The 20,093-nt window shown below is 39.9% G+C and overlaps 1 protein-coding gene across 1 annotated transcript in view; it reads right to left on the reverse strand.

The window, feature by feature from the left end:
• dnah5l (dynein, axonemal, heavy chain 5 like) overlaps positions 1-20,093 on the reverse strand; it is a 311,233-nt gene that overhangs the window by 91,722 nt on the left and 199,418 nt on the right. The window contains exons 53-61 of the mRNA XM_053621829.1: positions 16,930-17,097; positions 16,211-16,417; positions 5,518-5,847; positions 4,901-5,107; positions 4,474-4,716; positions 4,087-4,241; positions 3,148-3,812; positions 2,711-2,991; positions 407-622 (exon numbers count right to left, since the gene is read on the reverse strand). Of these exons, the coding sequence (XP_053477804.1) occupies positions 407-622; positions 2,711-2,991; positions 3,148-3,812; positions 4,087-4,241; positions 4,474-4,716; positions 4,901-5,107; positions 5,518-5,847; positions 16,211-16,417; positions 16,930-17,097 (2,472 nt within the window). The remainder of the gene's footprint in view (positions 1-406; positions 623-2,710; positions 2,992-3,147; positions 3,813-4,086; positions 4,242-4,473; positions 4,717-4,900; positions 5,108-5,517; positions 5,848-16,210; positions 16,418-16,929; positions 17,098-20,093) is intronic.

Consider the following 20,093-nt stretch of genomic DNA (forward strand, 5'->3'; position numbering starts at 1 on the left):
AACCTCTGCCCAGCTTTACTTCTGAAAGACTCTGCCTCTCTAAGATACTCTTTTTATACCCAATCATATTACTGACCTTTTGCCAATTAACCTCCAGCTGTTTCTTTTTAGTAACACTTACTTTTCCAGCTTTTTCTTGCCCGCGTCCAAACATTCTTGAAACGTGTTGTGGCCAAATTCAAAATTACCTTATTTTTTATTTACTCAGTTTAAACATTTGATATGTTTTCTGTGTTCTATTGTTAATAATATATGGGTTCATGAGATTTGAAAATCATTGCATTGTTTTTATTTACATTTTACACAGCGTCCCAACTTTTTTTGGAATCGGGATTGTATATAGTATATTTTTAATTTGCGTGACCAAATAATGTTTTTGAACACAACCCTCAGTGTGCAAACAGACCTTATTAAAATTGAGAAGCATGCTGAGAAAGGCTGAGTTGTTCATGAGTTTGAGGGCTTCAGTCCAAGATGGTCTGAGACAGGGCCTCTCAGTGTCCATGGTGACAGTATCAATCCGGCGCTGAAACAGCAGCAGCACGCAGTCCATGATTCGCATGATCAGATGTGGAGGCTTCCCCAATTTACGCACTGTTGCAATGTCTGCCGGCTTTATTGTCTGACAACAATAAGTAAAACACATGTGACTAAACAATTAAACTCATCCTAACTCATAGGATACATTCATAACTTTACCAGAGAGAACTGGTAAAACATTCTCCTTTACTAAACAAAGTGTAATTAAATGCATAAATGTTATTTGCTGTATTATTTTAATTACTATCTGGTAACGTTCAATTGTAAAGAAGCTGACAATTTGTTAGGACAATTATAAGTAGTCAGTTGTGAAAGCTCACAGTACAGCTCCTAATATACCACACTTTCTTTCTTTCTTGATCTTTGAAGAAATAAAAATAAAAACACTGTTCTCTGTGCTCATCAGTTTTACTGCAATTTACAGGAGTTGGAGGTGGTGTAAGAATTATTTAGATGGAGTCCACAATCCAAAACTTAATTTTGATAGACACCTCAGGGTCAAACAAAATGAGCACAGTATTTTCAAGACCAGAAGACAGATCAAAGATTAGTCCATTTGATTTCAATTCAATTAAATTTTAACTATCTAATGCTTATAACAATGGACATTGTCACAAAGCAGCTTTACAGAAAGTCTGTGCATAAAAAAATTTCAAATAAATTTATCAGATAAATTTGTCAGATAATCAGGCAAACAAACATTGTAATCATCTATTGTACATTTGCTGCTTTGTGACAAAATACATTGTTAAAAACACTATATAATTAAAACTGAACCAAATTTATTTGAATATATTCTAGGAACAGAATGAGTATAAAAACAGAGGAAAAGGTCTCCAGAATTACCTTTGCATCTAAACTGAAAATGTATCTTTTAAAATCTGTTATCCAAAGTGGATACATTTGAAAAGGTTGTTTTTGCATTTTAGTGTGAATATGGGAATACAGTCAGGCCTGAAAGTTTGTGATTCTAAAGTTTACAATTTTCTATATTTCTGCATAAATATGACAAGATTCATGTAAAGATTTTCAGACACATCCTAAACATAGACAATGATAACCCAATTAAACAAATGAGACAAAAATATGGGTGAGTGTCAAAAGTATGTGAACCTCTTGGATTAGCAGTTCATTTGTGTCATGGTTTGGCCCTGTTTTGTGGCATTTGGGCCAGGATTATTGATGGAACAGTGAATTCTGAATTACACCAGCGAAAAGGAAAAGTGAAATATCAGGAAAGTGAAATAACAGGAAAATGTTAGGACATCTGTTAATGAACAGAATCTCAAGAGAATGTGGGTCATGCAGCAAGACAATGACCCCAAGCACACAAGTCATTCTACCAAAGCATACTTAAAGAAGAATAAAAATGTTTTGGAATAACTAAGTCAAAGTCCTGACCTTAATCCAGTATAAATATTGTGGAAAGACCTGAAGCAAGCAGGTCATGTGAGGAAACCCCCCAACATCCCAGAGTTGAAGCCATTTTATACTGAGGAATGAGCTAAAATTCCTCGAAGCCAACATGCAGGAACGATCAACAGTTACCAGAAATTAGTTGCTGCACAAGGTCACACCAGATACTGAACGCAAAGGTTCATATACTTTTACTATTCACAGATATGTAATATTGGATAATTTTCCTCAATAAATAAATGATCAAGTATAATAGTTTTGTCTCATTTGTTTAATTGGGTTCTCTTTATCTACTGTTAGGACTGGTGTGAAAATGTGACGATGTTTCAGGTCATATTTATGCAGAAATACAGAAAATTCTAAAGGTTTCACAAACTTTCAAGGACCACTGTGGTCTTTTTAAAGTGCTGACATATGATTGACATGTTATCTCCATGCTCCCAGATGCAGACAAGATAATGTATTTTAATTTTATGATTGCTTTGTATAGACTACAAGTGATGTTATTTACACATCACTGCAGCATCAAAACAAAAGGTCTAAATGAGGTAGATATCATGGGTCATACAGTGCATAGTAGGCTGGTTTTTATTTATTTTTTTGTGTTTAATTGTGGAGGAAACTTTAAATGTATAACAAATAATATGTAGTGTGCTGTCATATATTATTTGTTTAGACACCATTAAATTATAGTGAAATTATTCATCCTCTGTTCCTTTTTTTGCCAGGTCAATGCTCCCATTCAATCACTTACTTGTAGTGCAGCCTCTGCAGCATCTAAGGCAGGTTTTGCAGCTTCCAGTTTTGCCTCAGCTACTTTTTTATCCCCAGCTATTTCATCCACAATAGCTTGGGCCTTGTCCTTTACTTTCTGTACCTGGGTCTTAACCTTCTCAGCTGCTTGTGCTTTGACAGTCACCTCTTGTAGGACTACATCTGCTTTATGAGATGCCACTTCTAGCTCCTGTTCTTTCACAGCCAAGACATTGGAAAGTTGGCAAATAGCTTGCTCTGCTTCCATTAACCTATCAAGACCTGCAGTAGATATTTGTGTATTTTAACCATTTAATAGTAAACATTTTCTCAGTTAGAATAATAATAGGTACACTTATTCATTCAGCTACTTATACTATCAAAACCAGGTGCTTATAGTTTTTCTGTAATTTATCAATTTTACACAGAAATGCATACCTGTGTTCATCCGTTTTGCCAGCATTCCCACATTTGAAATCTTCCCATGGTAAATGCTCTGGTATCCTTTAATAAAAGACAAGTATGATTTGGGTGTTACGTAGGTCTGCCGTCTGTAGCGTTGAAAATACTCAATACAGATCTGTGCCACCAAATCCTGAAATGTTCCCATTGTGCTGATCACGTTTTTTTTCACGTTCTCAGAACACTGAAAAGGATAGCTGGCCAGGAAATGCTGAGCCACAGCTACCAAAGCATCTTTTGGCCATCTTTGGAACCAGTCCACAGTGCATCCAGAGATCAGACCGGGGAACCGCATAGCACGAGAACGAAGTTTCTCCCCAACAGGAGAGAAACAAAGAATGATATGGAGGTTATTGCGTACTCTATATAGAAAGTAGTTGTACAAGTTGTCAGTGGTCAGAGGACTGCGAGGATGGTGATTCTTCATGAAGGGGATCAGATACTGAGTGATTTCATCAACTTCATCTCGAGCAAACAGATTGGAGACCTCACCACAGGCCACAACATTATTCATGTATTCAAGAAAGGACTCATCCTTAATGTCACTGTCAGTAAAGATAAAGGTAACACCCTTGCCTTCCACTCCGGCAATTCTGTACAAGGTCTTCAGGTCCTCCATGAGATTACTCACATTGTAGGTTCTGTAAAAAATTAGGAAATTGTAAATATTTATCACACTTGTATATTTTACCTCATTTGTCACATTATATTGCATATATATGAAAAGTGTTTATTGTTGTGTATATTCATGATAATGATGTGCTGATCTTCACATGCTTGCTCAACATCTGCAGTCTACTGAATAAGTATCAAAGATTAATTAGGTATCAAAGAAAAGGGTATCTGAAATTGTTATGTAAATGTTTTTTAAATAAATTTTAGATAATTAAAAAAAATAATTATACAAATGCTTACCGTGTGAGGGTGATCTGGAAGCTCTGATAACCAGCGATAAAGGAGGCCAATCGTGTGAGACTCTGCTTTCCTGATCCTCCCACACCTACTAACAGAGCATTGCCTTGAGGAGTGCGAATTATGCGTGATATCTTCACTAGGTGAATCATTGCATCCTATTCAGACAGGAAGAATGATTGAAGATATGAAAGATTGTCATCACCAGTATATATATAATAATTTACTTAAGAACAACAAAATTATTAGATAAGATAGGAGATTTACACACAGATACACATTTCATAAGTGATAACTGGGGGAAAACAACGAGGTAGAGGGGGGAAAAGCATTTTAATTTCTTCCTTGATAGGTGGCATTATTGAAAAAAAAGCCTCACTTCAAACTGACCTTAAAGAAGACTAGGTCCATTGGAGCACCTCTCATAGACTCATTGTACTGTTGCAAAAACAGAGCAAGGCGCTCTGACAGGGCTGAGAAGGAGGGAACAGGTTCATACATCTTTGGAATCAAAGCCTCAGTGTCTTCAGGTTCATCTCCCATCATCTCAGGAGCATCTCTAAGGAAATCCACAAAATATTCTTCCCACAGTCTTTGCTCCAATGAACCTGGTCCATGGTCTTCTACCACAATCTGAACATTCCAGAGATGACAAATCATACTTGCATATTGCTACCATATCAATGAAGCAAAACTGTTAAAGTTAGTTTCACCAAAAAATTCAGACAAAACATTAATCCAGAGCATACAAAATGAAAAGGAGCAAAGTAGTTAATATTTTAACCCAAAATAGATAAAATGTATAAATATAACCTACCCTTTCCAAAATGCTGTCAAAGATCTCCCTATCATTCTGATCAATGAAGCGGTCTGCTATAACTCGTGTGCACTCATGGCGGAAGAGAGAGAGTAAGAGCTCTTGTTCTTTGCACACTTCTGCTCTTATAGTCAGTATACCTTGCCATATTCTACTCAGGTCCCGTAAATTAAAGATATAGTGGAACTTTGCAGGAGATGGCAATATCTAAAAAGAGTGATTTAATCAGTGGTACAGAATAAATGTGTGTTTATTTTCTATATGTATAATATGTTCATTTTTATAGTTGAAATATACATTCTTAAAAAATAATTGGTACATTTTAAGAAAAACAAAACAGAAATTTGTATTGTACAAGATTGAAGTGAAGTAAAAAAAGGAGGCAAGCATATATTTGAGTTATTTAAATGTTTTCCCGGAGCTGGTAGCCAATCAAATTCTGATGTGAGAAAAAAATGTATTGGCTCAAAAAAATAAATAAAATAAAACTCCTATGTTCAAACTATTCTTTGATATATCATTAATGCATATGCTTAGCAAACAAGTGGTATGGAAATACAACTGATGGAGTACATCAATAAAAAACAAACAAACAAACAAACTATTCTTTGTGTCACCTTGGTTTTAACAGTTTGCCACACTTTTCTTATAGTGGGGACAAGTGCTGTAGCAAGGAAGCATACTCTCTCTGTAAAACCCCTTTCTGGGCAGAAATATCCAGATGCCAGTGTGTGGAAGATCTTATCTATAGAGGAGTTGGATGGAAGAGTACAGTTGAACACACAGAATTGGCGCTTAAGACGCTGTGGGATGTCATTGCGCCCCCCTCCAGGGTGGATCATAGCTGCTATTAGCTGCAGATCCACTACACTGATGAACGTCCCACGTCGCTCCAGACTGTAAAAGCCTCCCTGCTCCATCAATTGACGGACTATTTCATTAGTGATCTGAGGGAAGCGCACAAAAATTAAGAATATCTAATGAATACATAGCATCTGAAAACATTTATTTGATAAAATATTCACTATATCTGGAAAAGTACATTTGGAGCTTTGATTCTTTTTAATTCTAGTTTCTGAGATGATTTGTAACTGGTTGAATTCTGCATTGTGACTGGTTGACTTCTGAATACTTGTTTGGACTTTTTTAGAGATGCACCGATGTATCGGCCTATAATCGGTATCGGCTGATAAAGGCAATTTTTCACGCTATCAGCCATCGGCTGATAGTTTAAAAACATCCGATGATCAGGGCCGATTATATCCTGTCAATCAAAAGAGGGTGGAAAAACACACTGAATTCGTGCTGTGTGTAAAGAAGATGTCTCTTGTGTGGGATTGGGTGACAATGACGACAAAACTGCAGTTTGTAAGCTTTGCACTGCTAATATTTTACACCGTATGCTGCAGCAGAGCAGAGCGTATTTTTTTCGGCATGCATGTTAATGAATGAGTGCTTTTACACTTTTACACGACTTTTACACAACGTTGCAGCAGTGAGTCTAATTTTTTTTTGTTGCCACGCTGCTCGTGCTGAATTAAAGCGCCAGTACACTGTTGAAAGATTTAAATGAAGATGACTTGACAAAAAAAGGTATATATTGCACAGAAAAATATATTTGTAGAGTAGTATGTTTCATATACAGTTAATGTTAATATGAGTTAATATCATAAAAAAAAGTTTATATTGTATATTACCAGTTTGTTGTTCAATGATAAAGTAGAAGTGCTTTTGTTTGTGGTGAGTGAATGTGAGCCTAACAGGAGGTTATTTTTAGAATTCAGTCAATGTTAATATGAATTAATAACAATCCATATTCAAAAGGCCTGAGAAGAACTTGGTTGTTCGTGACGTCGGCTTCGACCTGGGACAGGAACTTGGCATGAGCAGAGCTTGGGTTGGCCTTCTCTTCGACCTGGGACAGGAACTTGGCGCGAGCAGAGCTTGGGTTGGCCACCTCTTCGACCTGGGACAGTAACGTCTCTTGGGAGGCCGTCTCTTTGACCTCGGACACGAACTTGGCATGAGAGGCCGTCTCTTCGACCTCAGAATGGAACTTGGCTTGAGAGGCCGTCTCTTCGACCTCGGACAAGAACTTGGCGTGAGCAGAGCTTGGGTTGGCCGTCTCTTCGACCTCGGACAAGAACTTGGCTTGAGAGGTCGTCTCTTCGACCTCGGACATGAACTTGACTTTATGCTGGAGCTCTGGAGCTGAGACCTCCTCATGAGTATCAGGCTGAAACTCTGGGGCTGAGGTCACCTCGTTGACCTCTGGTTGGAGCTCAGCAGGTGAGACCACCTTGTAGGTCTCGAGCTGGAGCTCTGAGGTCGCCACGTTGACCTCCGGCTGGGACTCGGCAGATGAGGCCACCTCATGGGTCTCAGGTTCGAGCTCTGGAGATAAGGTCGCCACGTTGACCTCTGGTTGAAGCTCAGCAGGTGAGACCACCTTGTAGGTCTCGAGCTGGAGCTCTGAGGTCGCCACGTTGACCTCCGGCTGGAGCTCGGCAGGTGAGACCACCTCATGGGTCTCAGGTTTGAGCTCTGGGGATGCTCTCTTGTGGAGCCGTTTGTGAGTATGCTAGCTGCTCCTGAAGCATCCCTGAGAGCAGAAATATGATCCCTGGATCCCACATCTCCTGCATGTGGGACACTGTAGCTTGGCCTCTTTGCAGCAGCCCTCGGCCGTGCAGGTCGGTGTCACCTCCACCACTGCCCTGTCGACCAGAGCCTGATGCTGAGCTGTGGAGGCTGCCCTGTCAATCCACTCGTAATAGGTGTGGAATGGCAGGTCAGACTTGTTCATCACACTGACTCCCCTCAGTTGATTCAGGTCCTTGCTCTGCCCTGGATGCACAAACTCCTCCAAGAATAGTTACACAAACTGCGTCACATTATGGAGGGCACTGGACCCTGTATGGGACAGATGCTCCGCCCAGTCACGGGCCAGGCCATAAAACCGGGACACCATGAACCCAAGCCACAGTCTATTGTCCAGCTTGGGGTGCACTAGGCTTGAGAAGTACATCTGGCTGTGGAACAAGAACTGCCTCGTGTAGTCACACCCTCCACAATTCTCCTCCGGGAGGTTGACGACAGTCCATTGGGGAAAGGTGGCCAGACATCCCCATGTATACTGCCGTGATGCTCTCCATGCTTTCCTGCTGCATCCATGTTAGGGCGTAGTATTCTGTCACGATACTCACGTAATGGAGATTAGGACAGATGCATGTGCAGTTAAACAGTTATATTAAAGGAGACAAAGGCAGACAAATCCAAATCAGTAATCCAAAAACATGCAAAAGGTCAGGTGATCGGCAAACAGGCATAAATAGTGCGAGGCAAAATAATCATAGTCAAGAAACGATAAACGAGGTCAGAAAACATGAAACGAAACGAGAACAAAGGACAACCGCTGGGTAAGTGAACTCACTTACCCAGCGGTTGTCCTTTGTTCTCGTTTCGTTTCATGTTCTCTGACCTCGTTTATCGTTTCTTGACTATGATTATTATGCAATACTACGGAAGCCTTTGTGTTCAAACAGTCCTTTTATATTGTGGTTGTGAGTGCAATGAAATTGATGCAGGTGTGCATGATTAGCACGAATGTGAATGTTCTGGGAAGTGTAGTCCATGGCGGCCATGTTTGTAGGCCACAGTGCAGGATGGGAAATGTAGTCACTGGTTTGCTGTGACATGACACATATTAGTCATTGCACGTTTGCACATTTGACCTTGCACTACTCTTAGTTTATGCGTTTGGATTAGCCATGTGCTTTATTCTGGTATAAAATTACATTATTACATTATTATAGACTGTTTTTCAGACTTGAAGACAGTAGGGGCCTTTTTTCTCTTACTGGAGCTTCTTTTGTAAAAAAAATTTTTGGTTAGTTCAGCTTACTCTCAGAGTTGTTTTCACATTGTGGACAACTTTTGGTTACTGTGGGAAACACTGCTGTCTCCTTTGTACTTTTGTTAAATGGAGACTTTGGGTGTGTGTGGGTTTAGGGGTTTGTTGGGGGAGGGGGTACCACTTCGGCTCTAATTAGCTATTTGTATCCCTGTGATTTACTTTATTTAATAGTAGTATGGATCCCAGCACAGCTGGGACAGGCACACATCTAAGATTTATTAGTTGGAACCTCAGAGTTATGGGTAATCCTGTCAAGAGATCTAAGGTTTTTACACATTTGAAACATTTAAACTCTGATATAGTATTTTTGCAGGAGACTCACCTATGTATTAAGATCATCATAGGTTACACTGCCCTTGGGTGAGTCAAGTCTTCCATTCAAACTTTAATTTGAAGGCAAGAGGGGTCGCTATTTTAATTGGCAAAAAGTTACCGTTTTCGTCCACTAACATTATTGTTGATGTGAATGGTAGATATATTATAGTTGCTGGTACCCTAATGCAAAGACAAGTTTTGTTGGTAAATGTATATGCTCCGAACTTTGATGTGGAATATGCTAATAGATGTTGAGCAACCTTCCCTTTTTAAATACTCACCTGTTGACTTTCGGATGGGATTTAAACTGTGTTTTTGACCCAAACTCGAATCGGTCTAATCCCCGTACTCTGAATCAATCTGCTATGTCTAAAACATTTTCCGATTTTATGTGTCAGAACAGTCCCGTTGATCCACGGAGATCCCGTAACCCCTCTCTTAAAAAGTTTTCTTTCTTCTCCCAGGTGCATCATTCCTATTTGAGGATTGATTATTTTTTTTATAGACAGTACTCTTAATTCTTGTGTAGTTTCTTCTGACTATTTGGGTATTGTAATTTTTGACCGTGCGCCTCTACAATTAGATATTCAACTTTCTATTTATAAACGTAGCCCACCACCTTGGAGATTTAACTCTCTTCTTTTGGTAGACAATGAATTCTGTGAGCTCATTTCAACTTCAATTGAAGACTTTCTTTTCTTCAATCAGAATGACTCCACTTCTTACTCATTATTATGGGAGACTCTTAAATCCTATATCAGAGGGCAGATTATTTCTTACTCCGCTCTCTCTAATACAAGGCACACTGCTAGGCTTAATGAACTCACATCTGTGATCAGTAATCTCGATCAAATATATGCACTGAACCCTTCTCCAAAACTTCTTAAACAGCGTCTCAACTTACAAGCAGAATTTAATCTTATTTCAACTAAAGAGGCGGAACACTTGCTGTTTTGTACTCGTGGTTCATACTGTGAACATGGTCACAGGCAAAGTCATTTACTGGCACATCAGCTATGACAACAGGCCATTTCCCGTCTCATACATAGTATTAAAAACACATAATATTGTCACTACAGGGCCCATGGAAATTAATGCTACTTTTAAATCATTTTTCCTCTTCACTTTATAAATCTGAATTTCCTGCAGACAATACTAAATTGAATGCATTTCTTCAAAACCTTTGTAACCCTGTTATTGATTCTAATACTGCCAAGCAACTGGACTCCCCACTCTCTCTTGAAGAAATATTAAATTCAATTAAAACTATGCAACCTAACAAAGCCCCTGCCCTGGACGGGTTTCCAATTAAATTTTTTAAAACGTTTATTGGAAAATTAGCACCATTGCTTTTATCTGTGTTCAATGAATCCTTGGAATGTGGGTCCATCGTGTTTGGACTCTATATTTTCAGTGTGGTATGACAAGGGCATTAAACAATTAAAAAATCTATATGCCGATGGGGTCTTTGATAGCGTTGCCAATCTGTCACTTACTTATGACCTCCCTGTGACGCATCTGTTTCGTTATTTTAAAATTCAAAATTTTGTTTCTAGATGTTTTCCTAATTTCCCCTCTGCGCCTCCTGAATAGGCTTGGGAAAGCTTGTTGGGGGTTGTTTAGATGATTGTGTCACGATCTCCCCCGCAGATGGCGATGCGACTGCAACGTGCATGGAGAGCCGGAGGGCGCACGCGTGCACAAGATTACGTAATGAGGACTGTTTCCTATGGACACGTGCCTTTGTTTTGGTTTTGGTTCTCCTCCTGTTCAGGTATTGGTTGATGTTCGAGGGTGTGTCGTTATTGGTTACAGTTGTCTGTATTTAAGTGTGATTATGTTTGTTATTTAAACCCCTCGTGTTGCTGTGCAATTCGCGCAGTATTAGATGTAGATATGGTTTAGTATGCTATGTATGTGTTAGCTACCTTGATGCTAAGCGGTCGTGTTCTCATGTCCTGTTTTTGTTTCATGCCTTGAATCCAGTTTCCTGTTTTGGCCTCGAATCTCGCTTCATGTTTAAGACTACGTTTCAAGTTCATTGACTTTGTGTTTGTAAATAAAGACTTTAATCTGCACTTGCTTCCGATCCCAAGTCTCGTTCTGTAACAGAATGTACTCTTTAAGTTTGTTTTTCTTTTCTACACTATGGATGTATGTATGTGTGTATATGTATGTATAACAAAAAATGAGAATGGTATTGTTTCTATGTGACAGGAAGTATGTTTTCTTTCTCAATAATTTTTTTAACAAATAATAAAAATGTCAAACATAACAAATAATAAAAATGAAACAGTATTTTACAGTAATTACGTTTATGATTGACATACAGGGGCATAGTTTCCAAGGGGGATGGGGGAGGTAACTCCCCAATAATCAGAACTAGCAATTACAACCCCCTAATATTTATACAATGATCAACTGAAACATATGTAGAAGTAATTTATTTTGTAACATTATTGGGGTTCCGAATCGATTGTGAGTTTGTCATAATAACTCAAAAATAACTTTTTATTATTTTTTGTAATAAAAATAACTAAAAGCCTCCCCTCCGTTGAGCAAGTTGGTATCACCCAACTATTGCCTCACAACACGATGCTTGATTTGTGTCATTTGACTGGGAGAGGACACAGGTTGCTTTGAAGATGGAGAGAACTCCTTCCCAGCAGACTATTTTGCATTGCTGAGCAGAGAGGGTCAGTAAAAAATATAAAACATACTCAGGAGGTAGGATAAGATAGTGTAATCTAGCTAACGACACTCCATATATATTGTATCTAGCTAGCTAATTCATTGCAATTTAGCCATAACTGTCAATATAACAAGAAAAACAGCCTTGTGTTATGTTGGCTAAATTTTATTTTAATAGTTCCCATTATTATCAACAACAAGGTTGATCACACAAATTGATGTGTATAAGTTTTAATCAGTTACAGTGTGCATTCATTTGGACTATTATGCCCTGTGTTGATTACACAGGTAGATGTTGGCCTGCTATAGCATTACTGCCTGTCGCACTTCCTTCAGTGCCAATAGGATTACCACTCTTCCTTCAGCCTTTCCACTATGCCTACCGCTATTAAAACCATGCAGACCTTCCGAGACTAAGGCTGTAACAAGCCCCACTGGCACCATTAATGCATGCTCAGTGCCACTGGTTCCATATGGTTTCCTCTGCAACTAATACCACTCAGACATGCTTACCTAACACAATTAGAGCCATACAGACCTTCCCAGTGACTAAGGCTGTTCACTTCCTAGTCACTGCTTCCCTTTGACAAGCCCCACTGGACCATTAATGCATGCTCACTGCCAGTGGATCCATATGGCATAGGTCAGCTGCAGGATCATCAGCCGGGTACCACCACTCAACAACGTTTTGCTCCTTTAATACCAGAACAGCTGCTGGTGGTGGAGCAGCGTCAGGGACGTCTCCATGCCATCCCCTGCAACTAGACCCAACGGTGTTACTACCCCAACACTCCTTTCTCCTCACCCAGAGCCAAAAGCTGTTTTTCCCTGCCTCTTCAGCTAGGTCTTTCAGGGCCTTCCGTGGATTTGCTCCAATTACTCCCATATCTTACAGTGCTTGTCCTCCATCCTTGTCACCTCAGACACTACCAGATCCTTCCTCTCTTTCCTTCTGGCCTTGGACCACACCCGCCGAACTTCTTCCCACCCAAGGCCTGTCCTTCCTCTCTGAACTCTGCCAATGATCTCTTTGTGTTGCAGCCTGGTAATTGCCAGATCAGCATGTTCAGCATGAGTTTTCCATGTGTGGCCCGTGTGGACCTGAACATTTGTACTCCATGCTGCCTGGTCAGTGGACTCCCTCAGCTCCAACACTTGCCTGGTCTTCTCCTGCTTGTAACCCATGCAGATGGATTGCAGCAGTAGCTGTAAGACGTTCTTCCGAAACAGACCAGTTTCAGATTGGCATTGTGGTAAGCCCAGCCACTTTCAGATGAAGGAGTTGACTTTCCCATCCATCTTGCTTACTGTGGATAAGGGGATTGCACACAACTTCAACAGCCACATTATTCTCTGATAGAACCACACTTTGTACTTTCCTGGAAGCTGGCTTTGGTCAATCCTTGAGAGACCATCAGAACGGTCTGTGCTTATCAGAGAGCTCAGCTGTGATTGTCTCCCAAGGCTTTAGATGGACTGTTCAGCCAGCAGTGGGTGTTGTCATTCCTAACCCTTTTATTGAGTGCAAGACTTCGAGACTTAGCAGGGTTGATCTTCATCCTTGCCCAGGACATAAGTTCATCCATCCTTTTTAGCAGCCTTGTTGTACATGGTGCTATTGGCAGGAGGATAGTCACATCATCCATGTAGCTTCTTGGGGGTGGTCTGTCTTGCTCCAATGAGTATTAACTCAAAGGCAGCCACAAACAAGATGGGTGAGATTGAGCATCCCATGGCAATTCCTACCTCGAACGCCTGCCATCCGGTAGTGAAGTCCTCGAGGGCAAAGCCCATCTGCAGGTCCTTGAAGTAATTGGAGACCAGGCTCCTGAGGTCTGTTTCATGAAGTGAGTTGAACAATCTCAGAGTTGCAGAATACGTTTTGAATTGACAAAACCAAACAAATCCAACCCGGGTTAATAAGTCAACAGGATGCTGGTTATCAACTTATCAACCCAGGTTTTAACTCTAAATCGAGGTTTACTCAGCATGCGCATGCACATAAAAGCCAAACGTTTGTAGCAAACAGCCAATAGCATTTAACATGGTAAAAAGCAGCTGTTGAAGAGAAACACCTTCCGGTTGAAAACCAAGAAATTATTATGTGAAAATATGCAGACTTTAAATCTAAACTAACTGCAAAAAATCACTGTTGTGGCTGCCAAAAATCGGGAAAATTGCTTATTGTGTAAATGTATACATTTACTTTTAAAGGCTCACAATGAGAATAACTGGATTGAGAATTTATAACCCCAACATATTTCATGTAATGTAATGTAATAGAAATCCAGGATTGTGTCTGTCCCTAAAAATTATTTCTGAAAAACTGAAAAACCTAACTAAACTCAAACTTACCTGCGTAACCACCTAAACCAGCTTCGTGAAACAGGCCTCTGATATTTTCAGGCATGTGGAAGAACTCGGTGGCATAATTGATAAGCTGATGTGGCACTGATCCATATGCATTCACAAGGTCAAGCCAAACGATGGGCAGATCTTTCTTTTCTCATTTGGCCAGGTGGATCTGCTCCCAAATCACAGATGAGTTATGAGAATTGGTTGTTCTCTGTGTTGAAACAGAGAAGATCTTTCCTTCGACATTGAGCAAGGTATGCTCCTGAATTAGCTGATCACTCTAGAGTCCTTTTCCTTCGGGATGAATACCACCACCGCTCTTCACTACTCCGATGGGATGGAATGCTTTTTTCAGGTGGCTTGCATGAAGATCCACAGCACCTTCAGCACTGCTGGGCAATTCTTGTAGAGGATTTAGGGTATCCTTTGGGGCCTGGAGCTGCTGATGATCTGGCCTTTCTTAACACCTCTCTGATTTCGCTGAGGTTGGGGGGAAAGATGTTAAACTGCGACACGGATAGGGCTGGACAAGGCACGTACCCTGGCAAACCTAATGGCTCATTCCTTGCTCGGTCATTGTACTGCCTTCTATGTATTTTTCCAGCTCCTCCCTGGTTGTTTCTAGATTCCCACTCTTTGCTTCCTCTAATAGCTGCCTGGCATGCTTGAAAAGATTCTTGTAAAAGTTGGCTCATTCCTTCTCCTTCCTCTTCTTGCACTTTTGGATGCACTCAGCCCTCCACAGGCTGGCAAGCCTTTGCTTGATGTCCTTCCACAGCACTGTGAGACCTTCTCGCCTGGTATTGCCTTCCTCCAGTTACTTTGGAGTGTTTATCAACGATGCACCAGTTGTTTGATCTCTCTCTCTAACCTCCCGTTTTGCCTCAGAGCAGTTGTTTTCTTGGTGGTAATAACGCCCAACCTGACTTTACACTTACTCTTAGAGAATTTCTCCAAACAGGTTGAGACTAGCCTCCACACCCCCTCGCAGTGATCTCTCCAGTATTCTACTAAGGTCTCCTTAGGTGGGTGTGTCTTCTTGGTGCTCACAATACAGGTCGCACTCCTCTACAGGATTTTCCACCTCATCTTCCTGCCTTACCTCAGCAACGATGGGTCTGTCTGCGCTGTGGTTTTCGACCTGGCTTTTTGTCCCTGTTTTCTGATTGTCCCTGATTTTTTCTGATTCTTTGCTGTTGGCCTTTCTCTTCACACTTTACACTTCCCTGGTGGATTCGCAATTCACAACTGCCCCCCCCCCCAACATTTCAATGGGATTCAAATCCAGCTTTTGACTAGGCAATTCCATAATGATGAGGTGCTTCTCCTGAAAAGCTGTCTTTGGTCAGCACCAAACATGTCTACTGTTACTGTAGCCAAACAACTCTAACTTTGATTCATCTGTCCAGAGCAAATTATTCCAAAAGGCCTGGTCTTTGCATATATGCTCATTGAAAAACTGTAGTCTTGTTTTAATGTTCTTCTTAGAAAGCAAAGGCTTTTTCAAATGCACCCTAAGCCCTAAACAGCACACTAATACATATTGCCAAATCCCAGTCTTCAAATGAAATGCACACTGCGGCGGAAGTATTAAAAATTAAATGTTTTCTTAATGCATGCTTCACAGGTGACCTTTTGCTCTGGGTTACCTGTCCAAAATATCACAATGAACATGCATAATTTGGTACATATAGTGGTAGAAGTATAGCTATGGCAGTAAGGTCATGTGACTACAAAATAAAGATTTATCAACAGACCATTGCATTTTTATATTAACAAACATTTGCTATCATTAATGGCTTTACAGTTCTGTAATGTCTAATTAGCTACTTTTTTCCTAAGCAATATTCTCTCTGATAGCTATTTCAATGTGATACTACAGCACCAAAAGGGGGGTTGCAGCACCTCCAGTACCCCTTCTTTCCATGGCTAAGGTGGAGTGGGTGTGGAATCAGTAAAGACTAAAAACTGTATCTGTAATTCTTATTTGCATTATACTAATAAGGAATTTTCAGAAAAAGTGACTAGCTTACCTGGTCTCCCCACTCATTGATTACTGGCATGTTTATATCATCAATGAAAACTGTCATTTTTTTTCCTGCAGGTGGTCCATATGTTGTGCCCATTCGCTTATCTATGTAGCTCTCAATGGTTTGCTGAAACATGCTAGGGAGAGTGGCTGAGGAGAAGTTCATGCTCTTACTCAGGTGCATTTCAGGGTTATAGTTGCTGGTATAGCCCTGCAGAAAAGGTAATGCATTTTGAATATAAAAGTAAACAAACAAATTTATCCTAAACTAATATTTAATTAGTAATATGATTACTAATTACTGCAATAAAAAAATGGCAAATTAAATGTAATTAAGGTTACAACAAAATAGACAAAATGTGTTTACAAGAATGCTAAATATAAAATTATTTTTCTTTCCTGTCTCCAAAAAAAAAAAGGTATGACAAAAGTATTATACTGTATGAATTAGGTAGACCTTTTTTTAAGTGGCTCCAAAATAATTCTAGTGGAATTCAACACCTGAATTGAAACTTATACTTGTGATGCAGTGAGAGGGATAAACATAATGGAGCCAAGAACTGCTTCTGTATCCAAAATAAAAATCCTAAATGCAGTTATTAAGCTTAGTCCAAATGATATTAAAATATTAATGTGTGAACCGCATTTAGCAGAACAGAAACCGTGAAGTGGGGGAACATATTGTATTTACAAAATGCTAAACAGTTCAATGCAAAGACATACCTTAATCATAACAGTCTTGCCAGTGCCCTGTTCACCGATCAGCAAAACTGCTTTGCCCTGTTTCATGATTGTTTGCAAAAGGAAGACAGTCCGCGTATTGTCCACATTTGGCACCAATATAGAAGCATAGTCAGGGACTGTGTCCTTTGGATAGTGATACTCTAGCACCTGAAAATGACAGTAAAATTGTTTGTTAAATAGAAAGTTTGCAGATCATGTTTAAACAATTATAATAAATAAATTGTGCGGTTAACACAGAATACACAAGTATTCACGTAATACATATAGTATAATACATATAAAATCAACTCCAGAATTATTGGCACACTTCAAGAGAAAAGGCAAAATGACTATAAAATGAATATTACAGACAAAACTGTAGGACCTCAATGCACAAGCAGCATATATGACCCACAAAATAGAACCATAAAACAATGGGCCGTCTCAGCCAGGAAACCCAACAGGAAGTTCTGGACCAAATGTTACAAACTAACTTCACTCAGTTAGCCATAAGTAGTTATATCATACACTTTCTGTCAAACTGTCGATCAAAGTAGTGTGTGCTGATTTATGACCCTTTGTGCTTCCCTGGCCGACATTTCTTTCTTTCTTTCTTTTTTTTTTATGACCCTTTGTGCTTCCCTGGCCGACATTTCTTTCTTTCTTTCTTTTTTTTTTATCTTTTAATTTATTTATTCATTTTCATATGATTCATTTACATGTAATTCATTTTCATGTGATTCATTTACATGTGGTAAATTTACATGTGATTCATTTACTGATTTGCTTCTCTTTAAATCCAGTTTTAGACTGTGATATTGCAAAGGCCTTTCCAGATTATTACTTGTCACACTGTATGAGATAACCCCAATAAAACTGCCTGAGTTCTATAATATAATTTGTTCACCATGTTAGGTTTAAATCCTCTAAAAACAGATTCGCAATTGACTAACATTACTCTGTTCCAGTTCACATCCTTCAAAGCATTGGCATGTTTTGTTTACTCTCACAGTCCCACTAACACACACACCCCCAAAGTCTCCATAAAACAAATGAGACAGCAGTGTTTCCCACAATAACCAAAAGTTGTCCACAATGTGAAAACAACTCGGAGAGTAAGCTGAACTAACCAAAAAAATTACCAAGACAAAAAGTTCCAGTAAGAGAAAAAGCCCCTACTGACTTCAAGTCTGATAAACAGTCTGCACACAATAACAAATATAATGTCCTTAACTTTTAAAGACTTGTAACAAATAATATAACAGTGTAGGACGTAAAGCCGAGGAAAAAACACTAATAAAATTAAATAAACAGAAACTCTAACCCAGTCAGGGCCTCAAAACAGAGAACCACATTAATACCAAAGTAGATTTAAGAGGAGTGAGTCCACAAAATCTAGGCGAAGTAATGCAACGACGATATCTTCAATAAAAATCCGAATACCGTAGAGCTGGAAGGCTGAGTGCAAAAAATAAAAATAAAAGAAGAGCGAAAAAGACGCCACTGTATAGGTGATGCAGTTCACCCCGATATCAAGAGTTGAACATAGTCTCCTGCTTCCTCCGCTGAAATAAAGTCCTTCTGAACACCGTTATATGTAATGCGAAGCCGAGCTGGAGGAAGTATTCCATAGCGAGCGCCCTCAATACCACGAAGTTGACGCTGAAGATAAATGCGGCCCGGGCCCTGGCTATCTTGGCTGTGTAGTCAGGGAAAACGGAGATCAAATCAAATCCCTCACTTTAATCCGCTGAACCTCTCTCGCATGGCATAAAATGTCCACACAGTCACTGTGATAGTGGAATCTGCACACAATAGCTCGTGGTTGTTCACCAGGCTTGGGCTTCGGCTGAAGGGTCCGGTGGGACCGGTCCAAAAGCGGCTCCTTCTCCAGACCAAACGCCTATTTTAACAAGGCCGTTACAGCAGCAGTTGTACATGTGTCAGCGCCCTCAGGAACTCCGACTATCCTAACGTTATTGCGCCGTGACCTCGACTCCAAATCCTCACATTTATTCTCTAATTGAGTCACGGTCGAAGTGAGAGACTCGATAGTAGTCTTCATGTGAGCTATGTCATCGGTACAACCGGAGAGAGCGTGCTCCATTTCCACAACAGTACCTTTCAGTGTTGACATGGTAGCCTCGGTAGCAACTTTATCACTAGCCAGCTGTGTTTTCAGGGCCTGCATGCCAAGCTGGATAATAGACAGCGCATCCCTGAGAATCTCCTGGAGCTCCTTTTCAAAAATATTGGCAATATCCTTCCTCAACGAAGCCAGCAACTCAAGCCTGAGTGCGGCGAAGTCAAAGTCACTGCTCGCGACGCGGATTCAGGGGAAGAAGGGGACTCGTTCGTGGCGTGCACACTTGGCCTCAGTCGTGTCTGAATGCTACCACGGGTTTTCTTGCTCTTTCCAGACATTTTAACGTACCACAAAGTTAAAAGTGCAAACAAGGAAACGGAGTAGAATAAGTCAAAATCTATTGTATGACGGAAAAGCACTAATTAATTACAATTTTAATCGAAATCAGCAGGAGCCTCCTACTTCGCATCCTACTCCATCGAACTCCGAATTCGAATCTCTGGTCGACATTTCTGTAGGTAACCTAGTTTATGACTGGGGTGGGGGTAACCCTATCGACTGTATCAATGAGTCAATCTGGCCCCTGTGTGTCTGGGCTGTGGTGGAGGGGTGTGTGGGTGAGTAGCCCCCAATAAAGGTATTTATGTTAATGAGCCTGGTTTTTGGGTTGAAATAGGTTTGAAAAAGCATATCAATGGTTAATATTGGGCAGGCGTTTGTGCAAACACATTGTTAGAAAAAGCATGATGTTTGAATGTGTACATATATGAGTAGAATATTTGTTTGTGAAATAAATGAAAACAATTGTTGATTACGTTTTTTGGGAGCCCCAGTTTGAATTTGAATAAAAAGTTTAGGAGGTACAACGTTTAAAAAAATTAAATAAATAAAACGAATCTGTTTAAAAGAATTGCTTGTATTACGTGTCTTTTAAACATAACCGTTTAGGAGGTAAAAATAATCAAAAGAGCAGTTTAAAAAGAATCCGTATTACTTGTCTTCCAAAAAAAATATAACTCTTAAGAGATAAAAATGTTTAAAAGTGATGTTTAAAAGAATTGCGTATATTACATGACTT

The sequence above is a fragment of the Ictalurus furcatus genome, chromosome 1 (genome assembly GCF_023375685.1).
Source record: "Ictalurus furcatus strain D&B chromosome 1, Billie_1.0, whole genome shotgun sequence".
Taxonomy (NCBI): Eukaryota; Metazoa; Chordata; class Actinopteri; order Siluriformes; family Ictaluridae; genus Ictalurus; species Ictalurus furcatus.